At 46.8% G+C, this 26,939-nt stretch overlaps 1 protein-coding gene across 1 annotated transcript; it reads left to right on the top strand.

Moving 5' to 3' along the window:
* The first annotated feature begins 1,331 nt into the window (after window positions 1–1,331).
* Window positions 1,332–18,873, top strand: LOC138825710 (annexin A8). The gene is made up of 12 exons (XM_070020383.1): window positions 1,332–1,504; window positions 6,174–6,264; window positions 7,151–7,245; window positions 9,761–9,874; window positions 10,553–10,643; window positions 12,704–12,783; window positions 13,264–13,323; window positions 13,879–13,972; window positions 14,132–14,227; window positions 14,625–14,683; window positions 16,396–16,518; window positions 17,960–18,873. Exons 1-12 carry the CDS (start codon window positions 1,484–1,486, stop codon window positions 18,017–18,019), a joined length of 984 nt encoding a protein of 327 aa, XP_069876484.1. The 5' UTR covers window positions 1,332–1,483; the 3' UTR covers window positions 18,020–18,873.
* Window positions 18,874–26,939: the final 8,066 nt, after the last annotated feature.

Raw genomic sequence — 26,939 nt, 5'->3', positions numbered from 1 at the left:
AGGCCGAGCCGCAGAGGTCACAGTTTGAAGCCAGCCATCACAGAAAAGTTCTTGAGACTTTTATCTCCAATTAACCACTAAAAAGCCAGAAATGGGGCTGTAGCTCAAGTGATAGAACATAGGCCTTGAGGGGCTGGGAAGGTGGCTCAGTGGTAGAGTGCTTGCCTTGCATGCATGAGGCCCTGGGTTCGATTCCTCAGCACCATATAAGCAAAAAGAAAAAAGCCGGAAGTGGTGCTGTGGCTCAAGTGGTAGAGCACTAGCCTTGAGCTGAAGAGCTGAGGGACAGTGCCCAGGCCCAGAGTTCAGGCCCCACAACCGGACCCAAAAAAAAAGAAAAAACAGGCCTTGATTGGAAAAGGTCAGGGACAGAACCTAGGCCCTGAGTTCAAGCCCTGGTACTAGTACCAAAAAGGGAGCAGCGAGCGGGGGGGGGGGGGGGGGGGGGGTGAACGGAGGGAGGGAAGGAGAGAGAGAGCGAGGAAGGAAGGAAGGAAGGAAGGAAGGAAGGAAGGAAGGAAGGAAGAGGGGGGAGGGAGGAAGGAAGAGAGGGAGGGAAGGAGAGAGGGAGGGAGGAAGAGAAAAAGCAAAAACCACCATGGCAGTCCTGGGAACCTAATGGGTCTTTCCTTGGGATAGAAAGGGTGGTCTTCTAGGCGGGATATTTACATTGAAGGGTGGGTAGAGTTGGCTGGGTGAAGGGGTGATATGAGAAGAGCCATTCTGGGGGAAAATTCTAAGCAGGCAGGCAAACCCCAGAGAATCAAAATGAATCTCTTCATAGGGAGATTCCTCCTTCAGTTGGCAGCCCGTGTGTCTGGGGCCCAGTGTGGAGCGCAAGCCTATAAGTCCAAGAGGTCTTAAGGGACTGAGTCTGTGGCACATGCTGTGTGTCATTTGGACCAATCATCCATGTGCTGGAGCTAGTTTCCTACTCAAGCTCACAGACCTCGTACCTATTTCCTGGGGCTGTGACACAGTCCACAGATCATTGCAGAGGGATTCAGACAGTGTGTCCATGAATGGAGGCTTCTGTCTCCTCGTGTCCTTCACTGGACTGTTCATCGGGGTAGAGACTGGAATACAGGAAGGGACACATGAGTGCTTCCTTTCATAACCACATCTAGCAAAACCCTTGTGAAACTGCAGCCCTGTTTACTAAGTCAGCTCTCAAAGGCGCCTCAGAATTTCCAATCTGTGGGACAGCCACCGCCCAAACATTTTGCAGTGAGTGGTGTGATTCCCCAGGGCAGGCCTGGGCAGTGCCTGGGTGGGGCCTGGGAGCCACAGGAGGAGCCCAGAGCCAAGAAGAACCCAGAGGAAAGGGAGGAGGGCAGGGGTGAGGCTGGGCAAGGCCTGCTTGCACCACCACACCCACCCAGATGCCTGATCTTCAAGTGCAGACAGACTCATTCAGAGGCAGAGCAGAACGCAACCAGTGTCTCTTCATCTTCCTGGGAAAGGTAGCCACAAAGTGAGCAAGATGGCCTGGTGGAAATCTTGGGTAAGTGGAGGCATGCAGAAGGGATGGATTTCTGTACTACGTTGGGTGATGGATACAGGGGGGACCTGAGAGAGAAGAGAAAGGTAGAATCTGCTGAGCCAAGCCCTGGGTGGAGCAGAGAAGAAAATGCCCATGGGACAAGAAGTTGACGAAGAAGTCTTGAAATGCAATTGGGAAGCTGAAAGTTAGACCTGGGGTGAGAGGCGTCCAAAGGAAGGGCCCTACTGGGCCAGGCCACTCAAGGAGGGATACTATGGTTGAGCTCCATCTGTGAATGTGTCATGTGCAATTGTGTCTGATTTGGGGACAGTGGGGAAGAGACCAAGAAGATTTCTCCTTGCAGAGAAAATTGTATATAGAACCGAGAGAAGGGTGGGGAACGACTCTGGAAGAAAATCACCTGACGTGGCTTACGAGCACTGGATGGTTTGAATACAGGCCAGGAGAAGCAGGCAGAATGGATCCTAAAAGCCCTCACATGGCAAGCTGAGGAGTTAAGGCTTAATATAAAAGCATTGGGGAAAGCTAGGAGCTGAGAGCTCATGCCTGTACTCCTAGATACTCGGGAAGTTGAGATGTGAGGATCATGCCTTGAAGCCAGACTGGGCAGACAAATCTGTGAGACTCTTATCTCCAATTAACCAGCAAAAAGCTGGCAGCTAAGGTGTGGCTCAAGTGGTAGAGTGCTTAAGCAGTAGACAGGCACTAAGGATCAATGACATTTATTTTTCAAGAGTGAACATAAAGAGGCTAGTAAGCATGACAATCTAGCCCTTAGAAGTTTTGTGTATTTAGAATCCATATTTTCTAGAGTGACCAGAGGCTGGGAAGGGCCACACCCTAAAATCCCCAACTGCATTGGCAGGTGTTCAGGAGACTTATCTAAAGCAGGGTTTGTGCTAGACAAAAGGGACAAGCTGGATCATCTCCTGGGCAGGTACAAGTACATCTCCTCCCCAGGCAGCTGTAGTTCATTATAGCTATATTTTCAGACGATGAAACCAGAGACATCAAGTGGCTTACCCAGGTTCCTGAGACAGCAGACAAAGGCTAGGAAGAATTTGATCTCCACAGTCTGCCCCCAGGCTCTCTGTGCGCCTTAATGAGCAAACCACTGGTGTCCAGTTTCAGGAAATCTCTGTCACAATGTTACCACCCGTGGAGGGGATCTTGGATACAAGACATGCAGGGCTCTGGACAGGCAGGACATACTGGAGACCAAAGTGAAGTAGAACCGTCATCCTGGCCTCAGAGAAGCAAATGTCAGCCAAGTCAGGACGAGAAGCCATGACAGCCTCCCGGGCCATCTCAGAGACTGGGAACAAGTGCCACATGGCAGGCACAGTTTCCAAAGTCAGGAACATGCTGAAGCAACCTGATTCTGGGCCTTGGGTACCTTAGGTAAGGGTAAAAGGCAAAACTAGCAGAAGGAAGAAGGCCCTTGCTGAGCTTCTATGTGTGGGAATGTCCCTCGAGGTACCTCACAGCAATTTTCTGTGTATGTGTGTGCATGTGTGTGCGCGTGTGCATGTACACGTGCATGCTTGTGTGTATCCTGCCACTTGAACTTGGGACCTAGGTGCTGTCCCTGAGCTTCGTTTGCTCCAAGCTAGTGCTCTACCACTTAACCCACAGCTCCACTACTGGCTTTTTTTTTTTCTTGGTAGTTTAGTGGAGATAAGAATCTCACATACTTTCCTGCCTGGGCTGGTTTTGAACTGCGATCCTCAGATCTCAACCTCCTGAGCCACTAGCTTGAGCCTGTGGCCCTGCCTCCTTCATAGCAATTTTATAAGGCAGATCCCAGTACTTTTAAGCACAGATGAGGAAACTGAGGCATTGGTGGGCAACATAAGTGCCAAGGTTATCACACTATTGAATGGTAGATCAGAGGTACAGTGTGAACAGTCTGATTTGAAAGCCAAAACCCTGCTGACTTGGGCCTCTGTGGCCTATGGGAGAGCTGGCTTCGGGAAGAAAAGTCACAGGTAAATCTTGTTTTTATTTCATTTTAGAAATTTTATTTTAGCTCCTTTAAAGAAAAATATATTTACTTAGGGAAAGAAGCAATCTCTGTGTGTGTGTGTGTGTGTGTGTGTGTGTGTGTGTGTATGTGTGTGGCTGTGTGTGTGTCTGTGTGTGTGTGTGTGTGTGTGTCTATGTCTGTGTGTGTGTGTTGAACTCGGGGCCTCATGCTCTCCTTGGCTTTTTTGCTCAAGGCTAGTGTTCTTCCACTTGAACCACACCTCTTCTTCTAGAAGCAATTTCATAAAGCTATTTTTTCCCAGTATAAGTAGACCCCTATGACAACCAAATGCCCTCTGGGCACAAAGCTGGACCAGAAACAGGATAGAGGAGGGAATAAAAGAGAGGATGGAAAAGCCTCATCTTTGAGATGAGGTCCCTATGGTCAGGCTGAAAGTGTCTTCTGTGCCCCTCTTTAGAAAGGCATTCCAAGCCAGGTGTCAGTGGTTCATACCTGTAATCCTAGCTACTCAGGAGGTTGAGACCTGAAGATCGTGGTTCTAAGCCAGCAAGGGCAGGAAAGTCCTCAAGATTCTTATCTCCAATTAACTACCAAAAAGCTGAAAATGGTGCTGTGGCTCAAAGTGGTAGACCACTAGCCTTGAGTACAATAGCCTGAATTCAAGCCATAAAACCATCACACACACACACACACACACACACACACACACACACACACACAAATGGCATTCTTGGTTTACTGGACAGCTGGTGACATGGCAAAGGAGAGTTCCCTTGTGATCATCACAGAATGGCCAGTTAAGGAGTTGATGGCTCTCTGAATCAGTCACATTTCCAGTAAAAAGTTATTTGTCTGGACTCACCTGTCTGGAGTTGTCTGGGCAGGAGCCGGAGGCAGACCTGCAGGGGCGCTTCAGTAGACACCTTAGGGGGCTGGGGGTTTAGCCCAGCGGAAGGGCGCCCTCCTGGCGTGCCCAAGGCCCTGGGTTCGGTTCTCAGCCCTAGTTTAAAAAAAAAAAAAAGACACCTTAGGAGCTCCACTTTAGGAGATATCAAGCCCAGGAGATATCCAGCCCGCTTGTGGTTCTCCAAACACCATCACATCTGTTTTTCAGCATGGGAAGTAAGACGAGCTTCTCAACACAGTCACATCAGAGCCACCCAGGGAGCTGCTAAGAAACAGTGGCCTCTGAAAGGGAGCTAGCTCTTCAGTGACTGAGTCCCACAGACCCCTGCGTACTGACTGAGGATAGGGGTCAAAGTTCCCTGGACCTGCATGCCTGTGGGTGAGGCTGTCTCCAGTGAAATATTCCAGGAAATCCCCATGTGTGGGGAGAGGTTGGCTCATCAATAGAGTGGGGTGGTGGGGAGCTCAGTGCCTGAGTCAAGCTATGGATGAAATGCCAGCACACCATTTATTAGCTGGGAGTCCAAGCCCATTTCCTTTGCTTGTAAAATAGGGAATTAACATTTACCTAGGGTCACTTGCTGGGAAGGCAGTGAGCTCCCTGTGGCATTCAGTGCACCCCAGAGAGGGGATGCTCAAACAGCCAGCATCTTACAGCATCTTACAGCATCTAGTGACTCCACAGGCAAACAATATGTGTGTGGGCCCAGCTGGGCAGTGTCGAAGACCACATTGGCTCCCTGCATGGAATTTCCACAGGAATTATAAAACATGGTGCTAAGAAATGAGACAGGAGTATCTGCTTCAATGTTTTGACTTTAAAATTCAAGCAAAGGAGATCAAAATATCACCTTATGAGACTCTTATTTCCAATTAACCAGGAAAACACCAGAAGTTGAGGTGGGGCTCACATGCTAAAATGCCAGTCTTGACAGAAACAAGCAACAGTCTAAGGCATTGAATTAAAAGACTTACAAATTTACCATGGATGAGAATTTGCTACATTTTTTTCAGGTTCTAACTTGAGGCTTAGATGGAAGGGAAGATGGGTGGATGGATGGATGAATGGAAGAAGAGAGGGAAAAAGAGGTAGGGAGAGAAAGTGGGAAGGAAAGTGGATTAATGGATAGCCTCACTTATTTGTACATGTTTATAAGGAAAAAAGGAAAGGAGGAGGGAAGGCAAGGCAGGGCTGGGCTGGGCAGGGAAGGGCAGGGCAGGGCGGGGCGGGGCAGGGCAAAGCAAGGCCAGGATTAATGCATAGATGTAATGGTTGCGTAGTTGGGTGGGGAATGGAGGAGCAGACGATTGGATGGGGGCTGAGTGAGTAAACAGATGGGTGCGGATGATGCAAGAGTTGGGTGTGAAGAGGTGAGTGGAAATCCAGTCTGAACTCCTTTCCTTTTGAGGGATCTCAGAGCCTCCCTCAAATTAAATGCTTTTATCCATTTCTCCTCCCACCCCTTACCGGCCCTTCTGGGAAACTACCCAGAGCACCCAACTAAACAGACACTAAGCATGCCACTAAGAATGCCTTAGTAAGGGCCCAGGTACTTTGGTCATCTGGTTTGCTTCACATCCTTAGCGCATTCTGAATACCCTCTAATCCCCATGAGCTGTTCCAGCTTCTTAGACAAGGGGCTAGAGGGACCAGCCATTGGCCTAACTGGTCTCCATGCCCAGGAAAGAAGCACAGGGTATGCCATGAGGTAGGCCAGGAAGCTGCCCTACCCTCCTGGAGCCTTCTGGCATTGAGTAGGCCTGGGTCTCTTGCAGGTTGAACAGGAGGGCGTCACAGTGAAGGGCAGCTCCCTCTTCAACCCGGACCCAGATGCAGAGACCCTCTATAAAGCCATGAAGGGGATCGGTGAGTGACCCATCTTCATCCTTTGCACTGACGAGCTGTGCCTAAGACCTGTTTACCATCCTGCAAAGCAGATGTCAGGGGACAGCCGGGAATGGGGCGGGGGGGGGGTTGGGTAGGGGGGGAGAGAGGGTCCTGTTTTACTCTGAGAGTGATTTCTTTACCCAGACCATCACACAGACCCAGGGATGGGTGACCATTCCTTTTTGGGATAATGAAAGAGAAATAGGGACAGCCATCTGCTGGATTTGGTGCAGGGCCTGGCACAGAATACAGGAGTTCTATAGAGCTATACTCAGGCCTATGAGACATCAGCTACATGAGTGGTTCGGCCTCCCATGGTGGCTGGCCAGAGACCCCACTTCCTTCCTGCCTCCAGTGTTTACCCAATGCTACCCTCCACATGATGGAGAGAGAAAAGAATGGCCTATGCCAGCCTTTTGCATGGCTCCACCCACAAGCACAAGCCCTGTTCTCCTCCTACCCTGACAGGATCAACCACTCAGCTGGGTGATAAGCCACCAGGAAGGGTCTCAGACCCTTTGGTCTGGATTCTTTGTCATGTCCTTCCCCAGCCATAAACAGCACAAAGGAGGGACAGGTGGGAAAACTTAATTGGCCAAATTCCAAAAGGCCCAGGGAGAAAGTCAGATTCTTTCCCTGTGAGACTGGACCTGGGTCACACCTGACATCATATGTGTGGGAGGTGGAGGGGGGTGAAGATAGATTTTCTAAGCATTTTGTTTACACCATGAATATCATCTGGGCCTTTAGAGTTGTGCAGGTAATGGTCTCACTGCTCAGTTACCAAGCAGCTGTCCTCTCCCCTCCTTTGCCCTCTCCTTCCTCCTGGAAGGAGAAGGGACACTCATGCTGTGTACCTCTGTAGGGACCAACGAGCAGGCTATCATAGATGTGCTCACTCGGAGAAGCAATTCCCAGAGGCAGCAGATTGCCAAGTCCTTCAAGGCTCAATTCGGCAAGGTAAGGAGAATGCTGGGGGTTGCAGCCTGGGGGCAGCTCCACCCTGGATGAACATTTCTTTCAAACTCCCTACTAGAAAACAAGCATATGAGACATTCTCATATACTGAAACTATTAGTCCTCTGTGTGTGTGTGTGTGTGTGTGTGTGTGTGTGTGTGTCTGTGTCTGTGTCTGTCTGTCTGTCTGTCTGTCTGTGTATATGTGTGTGTGTGCCAGTACTAGGGCTTGAACTCAGGACTTGAGATCTAGCTTTTTGCTCAAAGGTAAGACTACCATTTGTACTACAGCTCCACTTACAGCTTCTTACTGGTTGATAAGAGTCTCGCAGACTTTCCTGCCAGGGCTGGCTTTGAACTGTGATCCTCAGATTTCAGCCTTCTGAGTAGTTAGGATTACACATATAAGTTACTGGTGCCCAGCAAAGTTATTACTCTTTCTTCATCTGAAGTTCAGGTTGAACTGACTTCTGTTTCATCTGGCAGACCTTTTTATAACTTCTGAACTTCAGTATGGTGCTGGCCTTCAGCTGACCCACTTCCACTTTAACTTTCTCTATCCCCTGGTCTTCATAGTTAAAGTGTTAGCCTTTGACCTAAGGTCTATTTCCTGCCTTCTGGCTCTTTCCTACACCCCCTTCAATGAAGGCCTGACCCCCTTCTCCTCCACAGGATAGGCATATACTCTCATGTTGGAGCTACTTTGACTCTACCTTATCTCTCCACCCACTAGGAAACTCTACAAGCACTCTACCTGCCCTAATACAGAGCCAGACATTTAGAGTTGCTCACAGAACATAAAAACAAATGCAAGTGCCTCATGCCTGTAATCTCAGCAACTCAAGATGCTGAGATTTGAGTCATGGTTCCAAGACAGCTCAAGCAGAAAAATTCATGAGACTTTTTTCTCCAATTAAACATCAAAAAGCCAAAAGTAGCTGCGGCTCAAATAGTAGACTCCAGCCTTGAGTCAAAAAGCTAAGGGACAGTGTTCAGGCACTGAGTTCAAGCTCTAGTACTAGCATGAAGGAGGAAAAAGAGGAAGAGAAGGAGGAGGAGGAAGAGATCAAGGAGGAGGAGGAAGAGGAGAAGGAGGAAGAGGAGGAGGAGAAGGTCGGGGGCAGGGGAGGAGGAGGGGGAAGAAGGAAAAGAAAGGAAAGCAGGAAGGAAGGAAAGAAAGAAGGAAAGAAGGAGAGAGAAGGAAAGAAAGAAAGAAAGAAAGAGAAAGAAAGAAAGAAGAAAAAAGAGAGAAAGAAAGAAAGAAAGAAAGAAAGGAAGGAAAGAAAAGAAAGGAAGGAAAGAAAGAAGGAAGGAAGGGAGGGAGGGAGAAAAAGAAAGAGAGAAAGAGAAAAGAAAGAAAGAAAGAAAGAAAGAAAGAAAGAAAGAAAGAAAGAAAGAAAGAAAGAAAGAAAGAAAGGAAGAGGGAAAGAGGGAAAGAGGGAAAGAAAGAAAGAGAAAAGAAAGAAAAAGAAGAGTAGGAGGAGAAAGCAGCATTGGATCAAACTCTGAAAGATTAATTACATCCCCTTGGAGAAAAAAAAATCAATATAAATTTTTACTATTCCTCTCTTAATCCTCAGAGCTATTTGTTATTCTCCAAATTCAACACTTGGAGAAATTGATGTTCAGAGAAAACTGAGTGAGTTACCCACGGTCCCAAAGCCTATAAGCAATAAAGTTGGGATTTAAATCCAGGATGACAAAGTCCTTGGTCTCTGTTGCTCTCTGCAGATAGCTCGATATGGCCAGGTGATTCTTTGGACACAAATCCTTAAAAAGAGATATGCTGAGATATAACCTTTCCTTCTTTCCTTTTCTTCTTCTCTCTCCTTTCCTCCCTTTCTTCCTTCTGTCTTTCCTCATTTCTTCCTTCCTATTTTCCTCCCTTTCTCCTTCTTCTTTCCTCCCTTTCTTCCTTTCCTTTCTCCTTCCTTTCATCCCTTTCTACCTTCCTTCTGTCTTTGCTTCCTTCCTCCTTCCCACTCTCCATTTTTCTTTCTTTCTTTCTTTCTTTCTTCCCTCCCTCCCTCTCTCTCCCTTTCTCTTTTCCTTCCTTCACCTTTCTTCCCTCTCTGCATTACTCCTTCCCTCCCTTCCTCTTTTCCTTCCTTCCTTCCTTTTTCCCTCCTTTCATTCCATTTTACTTCTCTTCTTTTTTTTTTGCTTCCTCCCTCCCTCCCACTCTTCACTGAGTGCCTCCATGGCACATGGCAGGCATTCATTGGTGCGCTGAGCACCATACTGCCTCCCACAGGACTGTAGTCTCCTGTGAGCCTCGAATGTGCCCAGCACTGCTTACATGCTGAGTTAAGTCACACATCGATCCATCACTCCCTAAGCAATGGTACAATTTTCTCCTACTCCTTCTTCTTCATGCTTAGAGAGACTGGGCAGCTGATTTAAGAGACAGTAGCCAGCGCGTGGCAGAGGCCACGAGGGCATGTAGCTTGAACTCCTGGGCACTCTTTGGACCTAAAGGACAGCCAACTCATCTCATCTTCCCTTGTTCTTTCCTTAGGACCTCACTGAGACCTTGAAGTCAGAGCTGAGTGGCAAGCTCGAGAGACTCATTGTGGCCCTCATGTACCCACCATATAGATATGAGGCCAAAGAGCTACACGATGCCATGAAGGTAAGTGCATGAGTCCCCACGGCTGAACCCAGTGAGCTTACCACCTGCTACTCAGACAGTCATCCAGACCCCGGATTGACTGGCTATAATGAAGCCCAAGTCAGTTATGTCTCAGAATGGGATTAGACCAGGTATACAGTAAAGTTAGAAACCCATCTCTGAGTGATAGATATGGCTCAAGGGTATCATACCAACCTAGCAAGTCTTCGGTCCTGAGTTCAAATCCCAGTACTACCCCAGAAAAGAGAAATATAGAAATTCACATCTACGGTTCCATGCATGACTTCCCAGACCCTCCCAGATCCTCTTTACTCCCTACCAATCCTTTTACTTTTGTACATTAAAAAGGATCTGGGAGTCAGGAGAGTGATTATTTCATTATTATTTCTATGTGAGGGAGGCCAGGCACTTGCATACATCAGGGTAGAGATGCTTATTATCCTCATTTGTAAATCAAAATACTTAAGCTAGACAGGTTAGAGCCCACCCCACCCCCAGATGAGACCACCCAGCTAAAGAGGGGTTGAGGTAGAGCTTTCCCTAACAGGTTTCTTCAGGAACATCCCCCCAACAAAAGCCCCATTCGAGTCATGCCAATGTTTGCTGAGGCTTGGGAAGAGGGATAGAGTGGAATTTCATGCACAGGCAGAACACTCCGGCACAGGTTTCTGTCTCCAGGGCTTAGGAACCAAAGAGGGAGTCATCATTGAGATCCTAGCCTCCCGGACCAAACACCAGCTACAGGAGATCATGAAGGCCTATGAGGAAGGTAAGGGGCTGTCAAGGTGGAGGGGAGCTGGGGCCTGAGTTAAAGTCTTGCTTGGGACTGGCATGGGTTTTGGCAGCCTGACAGGGAAGAAGGGTCACGCAGTTCCCAAGGGAACTGGGCCCCATTAGAAAGGCCTTCCCACACGGACATGCTGAGCACCTGTGTGTGCCAGCTCAGATGTGATTCAGACCCAATCTCAAACATGCTGCTGAGAAGAGCGGGCATGTGCCCAACTCAGATTTCTGGCTGTACCAGAAGCAAACAGGCTGGCTCCTTCTTGGCTGTTCACAGACTGCAGAGGGTCATCATCTAGGGGTCTTTGTTGTTGCTGTTGTTTCTTTTTTTTATTATCTTTAATTAGTTTGTTAGATATGTCTTCAGGACACTGGGATGACATATAGAAATAAGGGTGAACCCTTATTTGGAAACTATGGCAAAGAAGCACACAGAGCCACCAGGCTGCTCCCTTTTTATCCCTAACAGAGCAGGCCCCACCTCCTTGCTCATATTGACTGAGCTCAGATTCACAACCTGCAAAAGGATGTAGCTTATTTAACAGGGACAAGATGTAACTAAAATTCCGTGAGCTTTGTAACAGAATATCTTAATTAAGATATTAATTGATATTGATTAATTAAGGTATTAACTAATTAATAATGTAGCAGGAAAAGAACCTAACTAAAATTTAATCAACAAGCTACCTAGCCAAAGAAGGAACTTTTCAGAAAAACAATTCTCACAGAATTGACAGAAAGGAAGCAACCCAGTTTGATAGAAAAGACCCACTTGGATTAAAAAATAAAAAGATGGCTTTTCCCACAAGTTGTACAAAGGGGTTTCAATTCAACATGTCAGCTCATGGTATGAGACATCTTTAGCAATGTCACCCCTTTCATCATTCTCCCAATTGTCTCCCAACCCCACCATGCCCTCAATTTTCCTAGCTCTGTTTCTACATACATACATTAAATAGTATGACTGAATTCTCCTACTCTCTCCATTTGTCTCCACTTGCCTCACCCCCTCCAAAGCCTCAAATTGTAGCTCCTTGGTATTCGTTTTGTTAGCTGTAAGTTAACTGTTCAAAGGAATTACACCATTGGAATCCTCCCCTTACAAATACCACACATGTACATGTGTATGTAAACATATATGTTTACATATATATTTACAAATTAGATTTAACTTCCTCATTAAGAGAGAAAGCAGGCTCCCTGAGCCTGACTTACTTCACTGACTTACTTCTCCAGATCCATCTATTTCTCTACAAATGATATAATATTATTCTTTTTGATTGATGAATAAAATTCCATAGTATATATCTACCACATTTTCTTGATCCATTCGTCCATTGAAGGGCATCTGACTATTACCCTAACTTGGTTATGGTGAATAGTACAGTAATGAAGATGGTTGTGCAAGTGGCTTTGTTGTGTCCTGACTTGTAATCTTTCAGATCAGTGTAGGACCCCATTGTGTGGAGAGCATAGACCACTGTCCAGCTGCCCTTCATAGTCACAGGTTACAAATCAAGCAAAGTCACCTAGTCCTCTGTGCTGTGGATATGGTGGCAAGTTTGTCTGTTGGCTTTGGTTTTGCCAAACCTGACAATGATATGGAGCCCCACTGGCAGCCCCTACCTTGGCTCTCTGGCCCAGCCCATTTCTATGCCTTGAGTGTCATGTCAATCTTGGTTCTGCATGAACACCCAGGTGACAAATCTGTCACCCTGATATTGTGTCAAGACCAGGTCCCCACTCTGTGGTATCTGAGGAGAAAAGTGTCATGGAGATTCAGAAGAAGAAAAGAGAGAGACCTGAGGTATGGAAAGTTCTGTGAGGCATGAGTGGCCTACATACATGAGTACAGGGTGAGATGTACATGTCCAGATCTCTGTATATCTGCTTGCTGGTGGAGTGCTGGGTGCTCAGTATTCCCAGAAATGGGAGGATCAATGTCTTGGCCTTCCTAAAAGACTTGAGTAGAAGAGTCTGGAAAACAGGGCCTTTGGATCAGTTCCTAGGTCAGCCCCTTTACCTTATGGGCTTGTTTCCCTGCAGACTACGGGTCCAGCCTGGAGGAAGACATCCAAGCAGACACGAGCGGCTACCTAGAGCGCATCCTGGTGTGCCTCTTACAGGTATTACAGTCCAGGCTCCTTGGGGTTCTGTGACTTGAAGATCTCAACAGCTCCACCTCAGGGAGCAGGCCTTAAGCTGGTCCAGTGGAGTAGGGACTGGGACATTGAACAACACAGTGGTTTGTTTACATCAGCTGTGTCTCATGATGGGAGGGTTCTCACTGTGGAGCCCCACTCCTCTTCAGGCTCAGCCAGATGAAGCATCTAGGAAAGAAGAGGAGAGCATCCCGTCGTTGAATGGGTCCCTCATGCATGCCCTAAGCCAGACCCTTGGCATCCCCAATCCCAATGAGACAGCCTTCCTACTCCCAATGTACCTATGAGAAAACTGAGGCTTGAGGAGGATAACCAACTTGCTCAAGGCCCCATGGCCCAAAATGACAGCTTTGCCCTGACACCTCTCTAAATCCCACTGTCTTTTCAGCCCCTTGTGCTCTGACCTGCTGTCCTATCTTACAGAGCCATCTCTTCTGTTCCTAGGGCAGCAGGGATAATCTAAGTGGCTTTGTGGACCCAGGACTGGCCCTCCAAGATGCACAGGTGAGTCTGTGCCCTGCCCCTGCCATCTGGACTTGAGGTCTGACTTCTGGAAGCCTCACTAGTCCACCTACTCAAGACTTTCCTTGACATAGATCAAGCCTGGCTAAGCCAGAACCCTGCAGACTTTTGCTTTGTGGTGTCTGAGGAGGAAAGAGAGGGTATTGGGGACACTCAGAGAGGGGAAGGGAGGCCCGAGGGGGTGGGGAAGCTATTGTAGCAGGATGGGCCTACATTCCTAGGGGAGTTAGGTCCAGAGTGATACTTGCATATGTGTTTGTCTATGTCTGTCTGCCTACTAGTGGAGTGCTTGGTGCTCAGTATTCCCAGAGGTGAGGGTTAGAAGAGCATTTCCTAAAGTAGTTTGGTTCAAGTGCAGAGCAGAGCTTCTAAGCCAGAGCTATTGAAGAAGAAGGAGCTCAGGGCTGTATGCACAGTTTAAAAAAAAAAAGCTGTCCTGGCTGAGTAGACAGAGGCTGACCCCAAGCTCTGGGGTTCTAGGTACTGTTCCTCACTTCCTTTGTCTCCTTCACCAACTTGTGATTTTCCTGATCCTAGGATCTGTATGCAGCGGGCGAGAAGATCCGAGGAACCGATGAGATGAAATTCATTACCATCCTGTGTACCCGCAGTGCCACCCACCTGATGAGAGGTAGGGGCAGAGCCAGACAAGGCCAGGGAACACTCTTAGAGTGAGAGAGAAAGCTGAGGAGCCCTGGACCCTTCCTCTGACTGCCAAGAGGAAGGCAGAGGTGGTACATTGAGCTCAGTCTATAATCTACACATCCCTAAATTGAGTTATCTTCCACAGTGTTTGAGGAATATGAGAGAATCGCCAACAAGAGCATTGAGGACAGTATCAAGAGTGAGACCCATGGCTCCCTGGAGGAGGCCATGCTCACTGTGGGTAAGAGCCACATACTTTAACATGCATATGTTCACCAGCTCATATGGTGGTGTCTTGTGGAGTTTGCTCAGAGGCTGTCCTGGTGGGTCTGAGCAGTCCTCTGATGGGCCTGAGCTGATGGCTACAGATGTGTCCTACAGGCTTTCAGTGTGTTTCACATTCTGCCCTTTAGCCTACCTGTTCTGGACTTTTAGGGCTGAGCCCAGTGCCCTAGGCTTTCTTCCCTGTTCCCACCCACTTGAACACAAAGCCTCCATTTTGGAACTAGGCATAAAGAAATGTGCCTAGCCTTACCCAATGCTAACCTTTCAGACCTGCAATGAGACATAAATAACTAAAGATGTAGACAATTCCACCTACAACCTTCAGATATTAACAGAGCTTTTGTGTTTATCAGTGAAATGCACACGGAACCTCCATGGCTACTTTGCTGAGCGACTCTACTATGCCATGAAGGTAAAGTTCTGTCTACTGTCTCCCTTACCATCAGTCCTGTGTCATACCACCTGCTAAGAAGTTCAGAGGCCATGGCTGCCTTCATCATCCGAGTTCCTCTGGTCCTGACCTCTTCTGCCATCAGAAAGGCTTTAGTTCTCAGAGGGAAAACCGAGCCTCGGCAAGGAAGACACACCTTCTAGAAGGTGAATTTAGGCAAGGAGTTACATGTGTACACCATTCCTGGAGCTTGAAGCCTGGACAATGAACCTAAGCTTTTGTATTCAAGGCTAGTGCTCTACCACTTGAGCCACAGCTCCACTTCCAGCTTATTGGTGGTTACCTTGAAATAAGAGTCTCACAGATTTTCCTGATCCAGCTGGCTTTGAATCATAATCCTCATATTTCAGACTCCTGAGTAGCTAGGATAAGAGGTGAGAGCCACTAGAGGGCGGCTCTGATCAATCATGTGTCTAATGGAGCCTCATGGCCAAGGGAATTCCATGCCCTCTCTCATTTCTGGTGTAGAAATGGCCAGAGGGCTTGGGGTTGCTAGCATGGTTCTGTTTCAGGTAATGCAAACCATTATAAAGTGGGCGTTTAATTTAGTCTCAGGAAACTGAATGGGTTCCAGATACCAGAATCTCTACCGGCTGAGTGCTATGGACACCGGCTTTTGCACATAGGACTGCCTTTTACACAACAGGAAGTATGAGGTTTCACCTGAACATAGGTAGGAGCTGCTACTCCCTGAGCTGGTCTGTGTGTGACTTCCAGCAACAGTCCACCCTCTCCCAACACCAGGCCAAGTAGTGCCAGGAAAAGCACAATCAGATGGACTTGGATTCAAGTTGCAGCTCTGTTGTTTAGCAACTGAGTAACCTTGAATCTGGGCCTTAGTTTCACCATCACTAGAAGTTACCACACAGGTTCTCAATATTGTTGTAAAAGTTCAGTGTATTGGGGCATCCAGGGCTCAGGCTTGGATTCAAGCTACTCAGGAGGCTGAGATCTGAGGATCATAGTTCCAACCCAGCAAAAAGCCGTAAGTAGAGGTGTAGCTCAAGTGGTAGGAGATAAAGTCTTGAGAGAAAAAGTTAAGGACCAATGCACAGGTCCCGAGTTCAAGCCCTTGTATGAGTACCAAAAAGAAAAAAAAGGAGGGTCAGGTGCCAGTGGCTCACATTTGTAATCCTAGCTACTCAGGAGACTGTTTAAAGGCAGCCCAGGCAAGGAAAGTCCATGAGACTCTTGTCTCAAATTAACCACAAAAAGCTGGAAGTAGAGTGGTGGCTCATATGGTAGAGCACTAGCCTTGAGCAAAACAACCCAGGGACAGTGCTCAGGCCTCAAGTTCAAGTTCTAGTACCAGCACACACATATGCAATAAAGGCCAATCAGAGATGAAAAAGGGCAGGAGGGTGACATGGCTGCTCCAGGGAGGCATCTTCTTCCCAGGTCAGTACTTTATGTCCAGAATTTGACATGGTACACCAAACAAGCATTACAAGGTAGAGCTAATAAGGAAAGAGACAGAGTAAGAAGAAGACATGGAGGGAACACAAACCCTGGGCCACCAAAGCATCCTTTAGTGCTTTCTTCTCTGAAGCAGAGGTTCATCCACCTACTTCCCTGTAGAAATCCCCAGAACTCACTCATACAGGTTTACCTATCACCCCAGAAATAACTAGGAAAGAGGAGATGTGGTGGTTGATTGATGCTGTCTTATCTAGGGAGCAGGAACACGCGATGGGACTCTGATAAGGAACATCGTTTCCAGGAGTGAGATTGACTTAAATCTTATCAAAAGCCAATTCCAGAAGATGTATGGCAAGACTCTTAGCAGCATGATCTCGGTAAGCCAAGCTTTCCCCATCCCAAGGTCTTAATTTGCATTGTCAAAAGAGCTATTTCTCTCCAAGTTATAGTGGTGGAGCAACCACTCTTCATTGGAGGATTCTAGAACTTTTGCTACTTGTTATCTGGAAGTCTGCTAGCACTTAGCAAGTTTGATTTTAGAGTCTAGTATTGTCAAAAAAAAAAAAAAAGGAAAAAAGCCAGCCATCAGTGGCTCATACCTATTATCCTAGTTACCCAAGAGGCTGAGATCTGAGGATCTCAGTTTGAACCTAGTAGGGACAGGAAAGTTTGTGCGTCTCTTATCTCCAATTAGCCACCAAAAAGCTATAAATGGAGCTGTGGCTCATAGCAGTAGAAAGCTAGCCTGGAGCACAAAAGCTCAGGGACAGTGCCCAGGCCCTGAGTTCAAGTTCCCAGACCGGAAAGTGAAAAGCTCCATTTATGATCCACAGGTTTGATAAAGCAGACAAGATGATTCCAATTTTTTAAAAATGAGAAAGAAATTTTTAAGACACCATTAAAAATCAACAAGATTTCAAGGAAAAAAAATCTAAATTGTTAAAGAATCGCTAATTCCCATGAGGCCTAACCTGTTTGAGGACAAGGTGGAATAAGCCCCACCCCTTAGCACCCAGGGCATTGGATGAACCCACTCCCCTCTCTTGAGCTCATTTTCCTCAACCATACCAAAAGGGAGCTTCATCATTTGGCCTTGTGTTTTCCCTCTGGCTGTGTGCCAGTCCTGTTGGGACCTACCAATGACTAAGAAATGGGTCCAGCCATCAGCACTGTGGAGCTCATCTTGTTGGGGGACAAACACTGCTGGATCCCTGACCTGAGCCAGCTGCTAAGTAGGCAACATCGCTTCCCATCACCATCCATGCCTCACATCCCTGCAACACTTCATAGACCACAGAACAGATCCTACAGAAGTGAACAGTCAGTAGCCATCTCTACCCCACAGCCCTGCCTCCCAGTGTGGCTCCAGGCTCCCTACGTTCAGCCTCAGCTCCTTGAATCACAGGTCTTGAAGACATGCTGGTCTATGCTTAATAGGTAAATGGCTGAATAAGTGAATACTAGCTACTGAGAAGGCTAAGATCTGAGGATCTCTGCTGATCAAAGCCACCCTAGGCAGGAAAGACACGAGACTCTTACCTTCAAGTAACCAGCTACAATCTAGGAGTGGAGCTATAGCTCAAGTGATAGAGAGCCAGTCTTGAGCAAGCAAGTGAGAGTAAGAGACCTCGAATTCAAGCCCCAATGCTGGCACAAAATAAATAAGTGAATGGCTGAGCACATCTGGGTTCTAAGTGAGGCTTGAAGAGACAGGTTCCACCCAAGAAGCATAACTCAGCATTTATAACAACAGCTGCTCCTGATGAGCTGGACAGGGTCATAAACATTCCTTTTGAATCCCATGCCTTCTTCCCCCAGGATGACACCAGTGGTGACTACAAGAATGCCCTCCTGAGCCTGGTGGGTAGTGACCCATGAACGCACCAAATGAGCACAGAAGCCAAGAAACTGGAGTCTCCAGGGCCCTGCTTGTATGACCTTGGCCATGGGTGGGTTGGGGGTGGGAACTTCAGTAGTCTTTTAGTCTTCCAGCTCCCAGTTTCAAGGGCTCTTCAGACAATGTTTTTGACCCAGAGGGCGAAACTACCCTGGGCTCCTCTTCTTCCACCATTCCCCAGGTCATTTCAGGATACGTGTGCAACCTGAGCATACCTCTAGAACAAATAAGTCCACATGAAGGGACCAGCAAGAGGTCAGAGGTCATCTCTTCCTCTCCAGATAGGAACTTTTCATTGGCACAGAATCATCTGAGCACAGGTTATACAGATATACCTTAGCCTTGCCCCATCTACTGAATCAGGGTCTGGGAGGAAGGAGGGAGGACTCTGGGGAGGAGGGCGGGATCCAAGGAATGAATATAGGATATCTAACACGTGTCTCAGACAATAGGCTTCCTTATTGGGCAACCAATGAGAAGCTCAAGAGAGAGCTTTGGTTTGAGGCACAAGCCTGTGAGCAACTAAAAAAGGGACCCATAGGTGCCAATTGGCAAATCTATAACCTTCAACCATCCTCTTTGGAAAATAATAACAAAGTAATTACATTAGACCCGAGGGCACCAGGTCTTCAAGGCTCAAACCCAGTCCCTGATCCAATCAGTGTTCTTTCCTTCCATTATGAAGCATGCAACACAGGGGAGTGCCCAGCCCTGAACAAAACTCTCATCCTAATTCCATGACTTTCACCCTGATTTCATGCCCTTAGAGCCTGGATAATGGAGAAGCTGATGGAAGTCTTCTTAAATATGTGTTGGGTTTTCTGAATTAATAAACATGTATACTTACAAAAAGTATCAAGATATGAGTGTGGGTATGTGCACATGTGCTCAGTGGTACTGGGATTTGAATTCAAGGCCTAGGTACTGTTCCTTAGCTTTTCCGCTCAAGGCTGGCATTCTACCACTTGAGTCAACCAGGAGTCACATGGCACCACTTCCTCCTAACTCTATTGATCAAAATATCATAAGCCACCTCATTTTCAAGGAAAAGGGCCATGGACCCCACTTGTCAATGACTGGGAGATCAAAGAATTGAAACGAGGTTTGTCTTGATTTTTTTTTTTGTCGGTCGTGGGGCTTGAACTCTGGGCCTGGGCGCTGTCCCTCAGCTCTTCAGCTCAAGGCGAGCGCTCTACCACTTGAGCTACAGTGCCAATTCTGGTTTTCTGGTGGTTATTGGAGATAGGAGTCTCACAGTCTTTCCTGCCCGGGCTGGCTTTGAACTGTGATCCTCAGATCTCAGCCTCCTGAGTAGCTAGGATTATAGGCGTGAGCCACCAGCGCCCGGCTTGTCTTGATTTTTCTCTGTGTGTAGTCCCAGGGTTTGAACTCGGGGTCTGGGTGCTTTCCATGAGACCTGTTTTTGTTCAAGGCTAGTGCTCTACTACTGAGCCACAGTTCCACTTCTGGTTTGTTTGCTGGTTAATTGGAGATAAAAGTCTCACAGACTTTCCTGACTAGGCTGGGTTCAAACTGTGATCATCAGGTCTCAGCTTCCTGAGAGCTGGGATTTCAGTCATGAGCCATTAGTGCTCAGCTGTTTGTTGTTTTTTTTTTAATCCACCATAAATGATACTCAAACTATATAACTACCAGGCAGCACAACCCCCTCACAAGAATAGATGACATCTGTAGAGCTGGTACAGAGCTCTGGAGTCCACCCCTCCAGGGACAGGCCTCCATCCCTGGCATTGGGTTGAAGAGTCAGGAAGGTTGACAGTTACATACCAAAATGTCTTACTCCATAACAAAATTCCCCAGATAGCTGGATGGCTTAAACAACACATACTTCAACTTCATATCTCTGGATGCTATTATGTCTAAGAACAAGGTATTTGTTGGAGGCACGGTTCAGTACCTCTGCAGGGCTGAGTTCCCAGCTAGCAGACAACTGCCTTCTTCTCACATGCCTGTCCTCCATGTTCATCCCAGAAAAAAAGAACTCTCTCCATCTTCCTCCTCTTCTGAGACCACTGAGGACTTTACCACAGGGCCTCCTCTAACCTGGACTCCTTCCTGAAGGCCTATCTCAACACCACCCATCCCACAATGGCCAAGGCTTCCACACAGCCCACGCCACACCATGCAGAAGCAGCCCAAGACTTTCACAGAAACCTCCAACAGCTGTGTCAGGGTGTGGCACCTGGATACCAACTTGGGTGGTTGTTCTTTGTTTGTTGTTGTTGCTCAAGTCCTACCCTGAACTTCCTTTCAGTACTGAGTCACTGTCTGACTAACAATTGCCCTCTGCCAAAGTAATTGTGGAAGAACTTAGAGAACTCCTCTACCCTGCAACCCGCTGTCCCCTACCACTGACTCACGAGGCATGGATTCTGACAGTCCACCCCAAAATAGCCCTCATGTGGCCAGAGAGAAGCTGTAACCAAGGAAATAGGAAATGCCAGATCCAATTCGTGCCCAGCACTGGCATCTGTTTTAGCAGAATCACTTCTGCCCTTAGAAGAGACATGAGGCAAAGCAGAAACAGAAGGTCCCCTTAGGTTCGAGGGAACACAATCTCCCTCAGAGGTCGGAGTGAATTGTCTCCCCCTAGAGGTGACCCCAACTGTGTGTTATGTACCAGATAGCTCTCATGGTGGCTGGGGAAGGACATTAGCTACACACTCAGTACTTCCAGATCTTTTTTTTTTTTTTTTAATTTGCTTGGAATAATCTTCCAGACTCTCCTAAGCGAACAGTCACATTCCAAAAATAGTTTTGAAATTGCTGTTTGAGATGTTTGTTTTACCTATCTTGTTCTTGGTGGGTTTTTTTTTTTTTTTTAAGATAGTTTGAGGATCTGCTTAATGTGATTTCAGCAAAGGAGAAAAACAAGGCATCACCACAAAGATTCTCTGTGTGGCCAAACTTTAGTCAGGCTCCTGAACTTTCTTCCAAGCACATAGTGCACTTCCTTATACCATCTAGTTACGGCAGAAGTTCTGTGAAGTCCATTCAAGCAAGAACCCCAGTCCTCTCTGTCTAATGACCCTCCTCCTTTCCCAGTCTTACCCTGAGTAGCTTCTGATCACATGGGCCTCTCTACAAACAAGCATCCATCCTGCTTTTGTGCTGTTGAGTGGATAGGACTAGAATATTGGCCTTGGCCTATTTACTGTTTATCCTTGACCCCACAAAGCGCTACCTTCCTGAGAGTTGAATACCCTTTATTCCTTTCCCAGAATCCTCTTGGGCAAGGGATAAAGAGAGAGGTGGATTTGTGACCAGCAACTCTATTGTTATTATAGTTTTAGTGTGTAGCTTTATTATTATACCTGCCATCATGTGGAGGCTGACCAGGTAGCTCAGGGAAACTTGAAGAGTTCTGCAGGATGATGATTCAGTGCTTATCAGGTAGATGGAACAGGAAAGAACATTCCAGACAGGGAGGAAGCCAAAGGTAGAAGGAATCTGGTCTGTACCAGGCACTAAGAGAATGTTATGTGCATGCCCTGAGAAGAAGGGAGAGTCAGAGATAAAGATGGCAGGGTAAGTCAGGGAGAGCTGTGCTGCGGGCTGAGAGATTCAAAGGGTTCCTAAGACAATGGTGAGCCTTGGCAGAAGGAAGGAAGGGAAGGATCATGGCTGACACCAGTGACATTTCCGGCAGCAATATGGCAGTGAACATGCTTAGGTGAGCCTGGAAATTGGAGCCCAGCATTGGAGCTATTACCACTCGCTGTGGATGCACAACCAGAATGCACACCAGCCTTTTCCACACTAGCATTGTATGGTTCTGACTTGATTTCCCAGAAGGAATCCAGCCTTGGTCATCTTCAGCCTTGATCCTCATGAGCTTTTTTAAATATTTGAGTCTATCCCAAGCTACTGGGTCTCTGTCCCCTTAGTAGGGAGCAGAGCCTATATTCTATAGCTCCTACCCAGATAGGATAAATATTTGAAATTACTTGTGAGCCCTAGGCCTGAGTCTGAGGTCCTAGGCCTGAATTTTCCATAGCTCCATATTGGTGTCCAAGCTTCCTCCTGGTTTGTGGCTGAGGTGGACACTGTTATCCCATTGGCTTTTCCCTCCTTCCAGCCTATCCCTGGCTTTGCATCTAGCCCAGCTTGAGAATTATGTCTCTAATACGATGTGAGGTAGACTCCTGTCAGTCCCAGACCCGAGTCCTTTAGATACCTCAGGATGTCCTGTCTGAACTGGCTCTGCCCCCTTTGCTAAACCTGACATGCCAGAGCCTCCCCAGACCCACAGCTTTGTAGCCATAGTTTAATCTCCAGGACTAGGCAACCCCTATGCTACCAGAAAGCCTTGCTGTATGGACACAGGTGAGCTGTGACCTCTCCACAATTACCCAAGTCTTTGCTAAGTTCCTCCTTCTACTCTTGATGTCATCCTTCCCCCTGCCTCCCCTTGCAACCCTACACAACTAATGAAGTGTCCGCCTCTTCTCAAAACCCCCTTTGTATAGGCCCAGGGACCGGGGCTGGTTGATGGCTCTTTAGAGTTGGTGCCAAGCTGGCCTGGAAACCTGCTCTCATAATGCCCTCTAGTGGCTGATATTGTGCAGGAGAAAGGCTAAATGGCAAAGCAGAGAAGCTGAGGGACAGTGGAGAGAGAAATCTGGCCTTCCTAAGAATCTGAGTAAGGGAAGTTTGTGTTTTCTTGATTCCAAATTTCTTTTTTATTGTTATTATAAAGGGGATGTCACAGTTACATACATTTTGGATAAGGTCACCCCTTCCCTCACTCTCTCCCAGTTTTTCCCTCCCATTCCCACCCACAAGTTGTATGGTTCATTTTCAACCTAGTGTCCAGTGAGTACCACTGCTGCATTTGTTCACCCTTCATCTCTCCATTTCTGTGCTCCCTTACCCTCCCAAAAACAGATAAACAAACAAACAGAAAAAAAAACAGCACAAAAGAAAAAACTCTTGTTTCCATTTCCTTGAGTTAATTTGATAAATAGTATTTTGTATGATCAAGAGGCACATAGGCATTGTGCTTTTGTGTTCATCTCCTAAGAGTGTCCTCCTTTGGTCTCACTGTGTGTGAATGCCTAGAATAATGTATAATTTATCATGTCCTGGTGTAATTTAGATCTAGCTTTTGCATATGAGAGAAAACATGTGCCATTTGTCACTCTGAGCTTGGCTCACCTCATTTAACATGATTTGTCATAGGTCCATCCATTTCACTGCAATGACATAATATTATTCTTTCTTTTCTTTTTTTTTTTTTTTTTGGTCCGGTTGTGGGGCCTGAACTCTGGGCCTGGGCGCTGTCCCTCAGCTCTTCAACTCAAGGCTAGCACTCTATCACTTGAGCCACAGCGCCACTTCCAGCTTTTTTCTTTTTGCTTATGTGGTGCTGAGGAATCGAACCCAGGGCCTCAGGCATGCAAGGCAAGCACTCTACCACTGAGCCACTTTCCCAGCCCCAATATTATTCTTTCTAATGGTTGTGTAAAATTCCATTGTGTATAGATACCTCATTTTTTGATCCATTCATCTATTGTAGAGCATTTGGGTTGTTTCTACAACTTAGCTATTTGTGAATAGTGCAGCAATGAGAATGGATGTGCAGGTGTCCTTTTCATAACCTGGATCATGATGTTCAGGGTAGATGCCCTGCCCAGGAGTGGTATGGCTGGGTTATAGAGAAGATCCACATTTAGTTTTCTGAGGAACCTCCAGACTGCTTTCCAGAGTGTTGTACTAGTTCACATCCCCACCAACAGTGTGATAGGGTTCCTTTTCCCCCACATCCCTGTCAACGTTTGTTTAAGTTTGTAATGTTGGCCAATCTAACTGGGGGGGGGGGAGTGAGATAGAATCTCAGAGTTGCTGCAATTTCTATTTTCTTTATGGCCAGGTGTACTTAGTAGAAGATAGCCATAATGTTCAGAAAGTAAAGAACTTGTTCCCAGAGTTGGTATGTGTGTGTGCACAAGTATGTGCACACCCATGCGTGTGCACGCACATGCATGCCACATTTCCAGCCTTGCTTTTTGATGGTTAATTTGGAGACAAAGTCTCATGAGCATTTCTGCCTGGGCTAGCTTTTAACCTCAGTCCTCTAGATCTCAGCCTCCTGAGTAACTAATGACTATATAGCTATAATATATAATATATCAGCCATCAGCACTGGGCTTGTCAGTATTATTGTTGTTTGTTGCTTAAGAAACACATTTTCAACTTGATGGTAAAAATTACATAAATATATTGTGTGTTGTTCAAACCAAATAAAGTATTTCCTTAAACATGTACATTTTTGGTGGAAATATTAAAATCATTTCTTAAAGAAAAAGAAACCTGGTGCCTGTGGTTCATACCTGTAATCCTTGGAAGGCTGAGGTCTGAGGATCTCCATTCAAAGGAGGAGGAAGAAGAAGAAGAAAAGAAGGAAGGAAGGGAGGAAGGAAGGGAAGAAGGAAGGAAGGAAGTATGGAAGGAAGGAAGGAAGGAAGGAATAGGAAATCACATGACACTTGCCTTATCTCAACCTCCTGAAGTATAGGAGAATTTGCTAGATGACTGTAACGTTCTTTTCTTCTAAGCCCAGTTAAAACCTCCCTAGACCAAACTTTCCCTTTTAGACCAAACTTTCAAGGTAATCAACACCCATGTATTGCAAGCATGCAAACTGAAGGATAACTAAATAGTTCATATGATGAGGAAGCTGAACTATAAAGCAAACATAGACCACCAGGAATTTTTAGTAGAGAATTATCAGAGATAGGTGTGAACTTCCAGAACTAACAAGAAAATTCTAGTCTTATGACTTGATGCCAAGCTGTGTGGTCCTTAGCTAACTGCACATTTGAAGTTTTTGTATGAATAAGGGTGATTGCATGTACCTAGAGTCTGCTTTGTATGTTATTAAAATGCATGATTTTCTAACAACCTTAATTTCCATTTTTGCTACCGATAAGCAATCCAGGTAGCCTCACATTGAATGGCTTTCTGGGTGGGTCATTGCAGAGGAAGGGGAAGGCAGTGTGTGTGTGTGTGTGTGTGTGTGTGTGTGTGTGTGTGTGTGTGTGTGTGTGTGTGTGTGTGTGTGTGTGTGTGTGTGTGTGTGTGTGTGTGTGTGTGTGTGTGTGTGTGTGTGTGTGTGTGTCCCAGTACTGGGCTTTTAACTCAGGACCTTACATTCTTGTTTGGCTTTTTTGCTCAAGGCTGACATTCTACCACTTGAGCCACAGCCTCCACTTCTGGCTTTTTGTTAGGTCATTAGAGATAAGAGTCACGAGCTTTTCTGCCCAGACTGACTTGGAACCACAGTCTTCAGATCTTAGCCTTCTGAGTAGCTAGGATTACAAGTGTGAGCCCTCAATACCTGGAAAGCTGGGTGGCATTTGGGAAGACCTTTAAGACTGGAAGCCCCTCTATCCACAAAACACTTGCAGTTGTCCTGCATGCCCTTGTCCAGGGACTAAGAACACCTTGTCCCTTCAGCCCCAAACTGTGGGGATCAAAAAAGTCGACCAGACCTCCGGTGGGAAATTTGTTCTGCAGACCTCAGGGAGCTTTCAGCCAAGAGAATGGTGGCTGGCAGGGAGCCAGGCAAGGTCATGGAGGGATGAGGAATGGGCAGCTTGGCTCTAATTGAATTCTGGGTTTCCGTGGGGCATGCTGTCACTGCTTACAAATGGGGCCTGGCCTCCAAATTAAGTTATCAACTAAGCAGATTCCTGCAGCTCAGATCATCCTGTCCTCCACAACATGATTAAAGACTGTGCTATCAGGAAGACCTCCACAGCTGTGGGCCTGGGGGAGTGCTAAAGCATGAGAGAGAGGGGGAGAAGGGGAGAGAGTGTTATCTTGGGCCTTACAACATCCTTACCAGCTCCACAGTCTAACAGGCCGATGTGTGTTTATACATGTGAGTATGTATGCATGCATGCATAACCACATGATAAGAGTGGGCAGGTAAGCATTGGTTCCCTCTACCTCCCTTCCCCACTTCAGATGTATGAAAGATGTTCCCTGAGGATAAGAAAGCAAGAAGGCCAGGCACTGGTGCTGGCTCATAACTAATCCTAGGTATTCAGGAGGTTGAGATCTGAGGATCGTTGTTCAAAAACTGGGCAGGAAAGTTCATGAGCTCTTATCTCCAATTAACTAGCAAAATGCCAAAAGTGGAGCACAAGTGGTAGAGCTTGAGTGAAAAGCCAACCAAGAGCACAAGGTCCTAAGTTCAAGCTCCAGTACCCCAGTACAAGGAAGAAAGAAAGAAAGAAAGAAAGAAAGAAAGAAAGAAAGAAAGAAAGAAAGAAAGAAAGAAAGAAAGAAAGAAAGAAAGAAAGAAAGAAAGAAAGAGAGAAAGAGAGAGAGAAAGAAAGAAAGAAAGAGAAAAGAAAAAGAAAGAGAAAGAGAAGAGGGAGAAAGATGAGGAAGGAGGAAGGGAGGGGGGAGGGAGGAGGAAGGAAAGAGTACCTCCCTATAGCTCCAGTTCATGTAAATGATTAACAAACTTTTTCGAGAATACCAGTGATGCTCGGGGTTCTGGGCTTGGCGATGAAACCCAGATGTTACATCTCAAACCAGACAGTGGAAGAAGAGGAAGCAGCCAACCTGGAAGAAGAGGAAGCAGCCAACCTGCTAGCATCCATTAGCAGGCCCTATCTGCCTTCTATCACCTTATACCATTAGTGGTGTTCCCTTGCCAGAGATCTGAACAGAAGTAGGGAAAAAAAACTGAGTTCTAGTGGACCATGCCTGTAATCCTCGCTACTCAAGCAACCGACATCTGAGGAGCAAGGTTCAAGGCTAGCTCAGGCAGGAAAGTCTGTGAGACTTTTATCTCTAGCAAAATGGTAGAGTACCAGCCGGAGCAGGGCGGGGGGGGGGGGGGGAGGGGGGAGGGGCCAAGAGCTA

The sequence above is a fragment of the Dipodomys merriami genome, unplaced genomic scaffold (genome assembly GCF_024711535.1).
Source record: "Dipodomys merriami isolate MVZ:Mamm:240054 unplaced genomic scaffold, mDipMer1.0.p SCAF_14, whole genome shotgun sequence".
NCBI classification, from domain to species: Eukaryota; Metazoa; Chordata; class Mammalia; order Rodentia; family Heteromyidae; genus Dipodomys; species Dipodomys merriami.
Note: the sequence above shows the minus strand (reverse complement) of the source record. Positions and strands in the feature narration are given on the sequence as shown.

Bases quoted from the DNA above. Each gene is read 5' to 3' on its own strand.
- LOC138825710 (XM_070020383.1), top strand. From the start codon at position 1,484: ATGGCCTGGTGGAAATCTTGG. The intron at 1,505-6,173 runs GTAAGTGGAGGC...GGTCTCTTGCAG, and splicing joins TGGCCTGGTGGAAATCTTGG to GTTGAACAGGAGGGCGTCAC. The intron at 7,246-9,760 runs GTAAGGAGAATG...TTCTTTCCTTAG, and splicing joins TCAAGGCTCAATTCGGCAAG to GACCTCACTGAGACCTTGAA.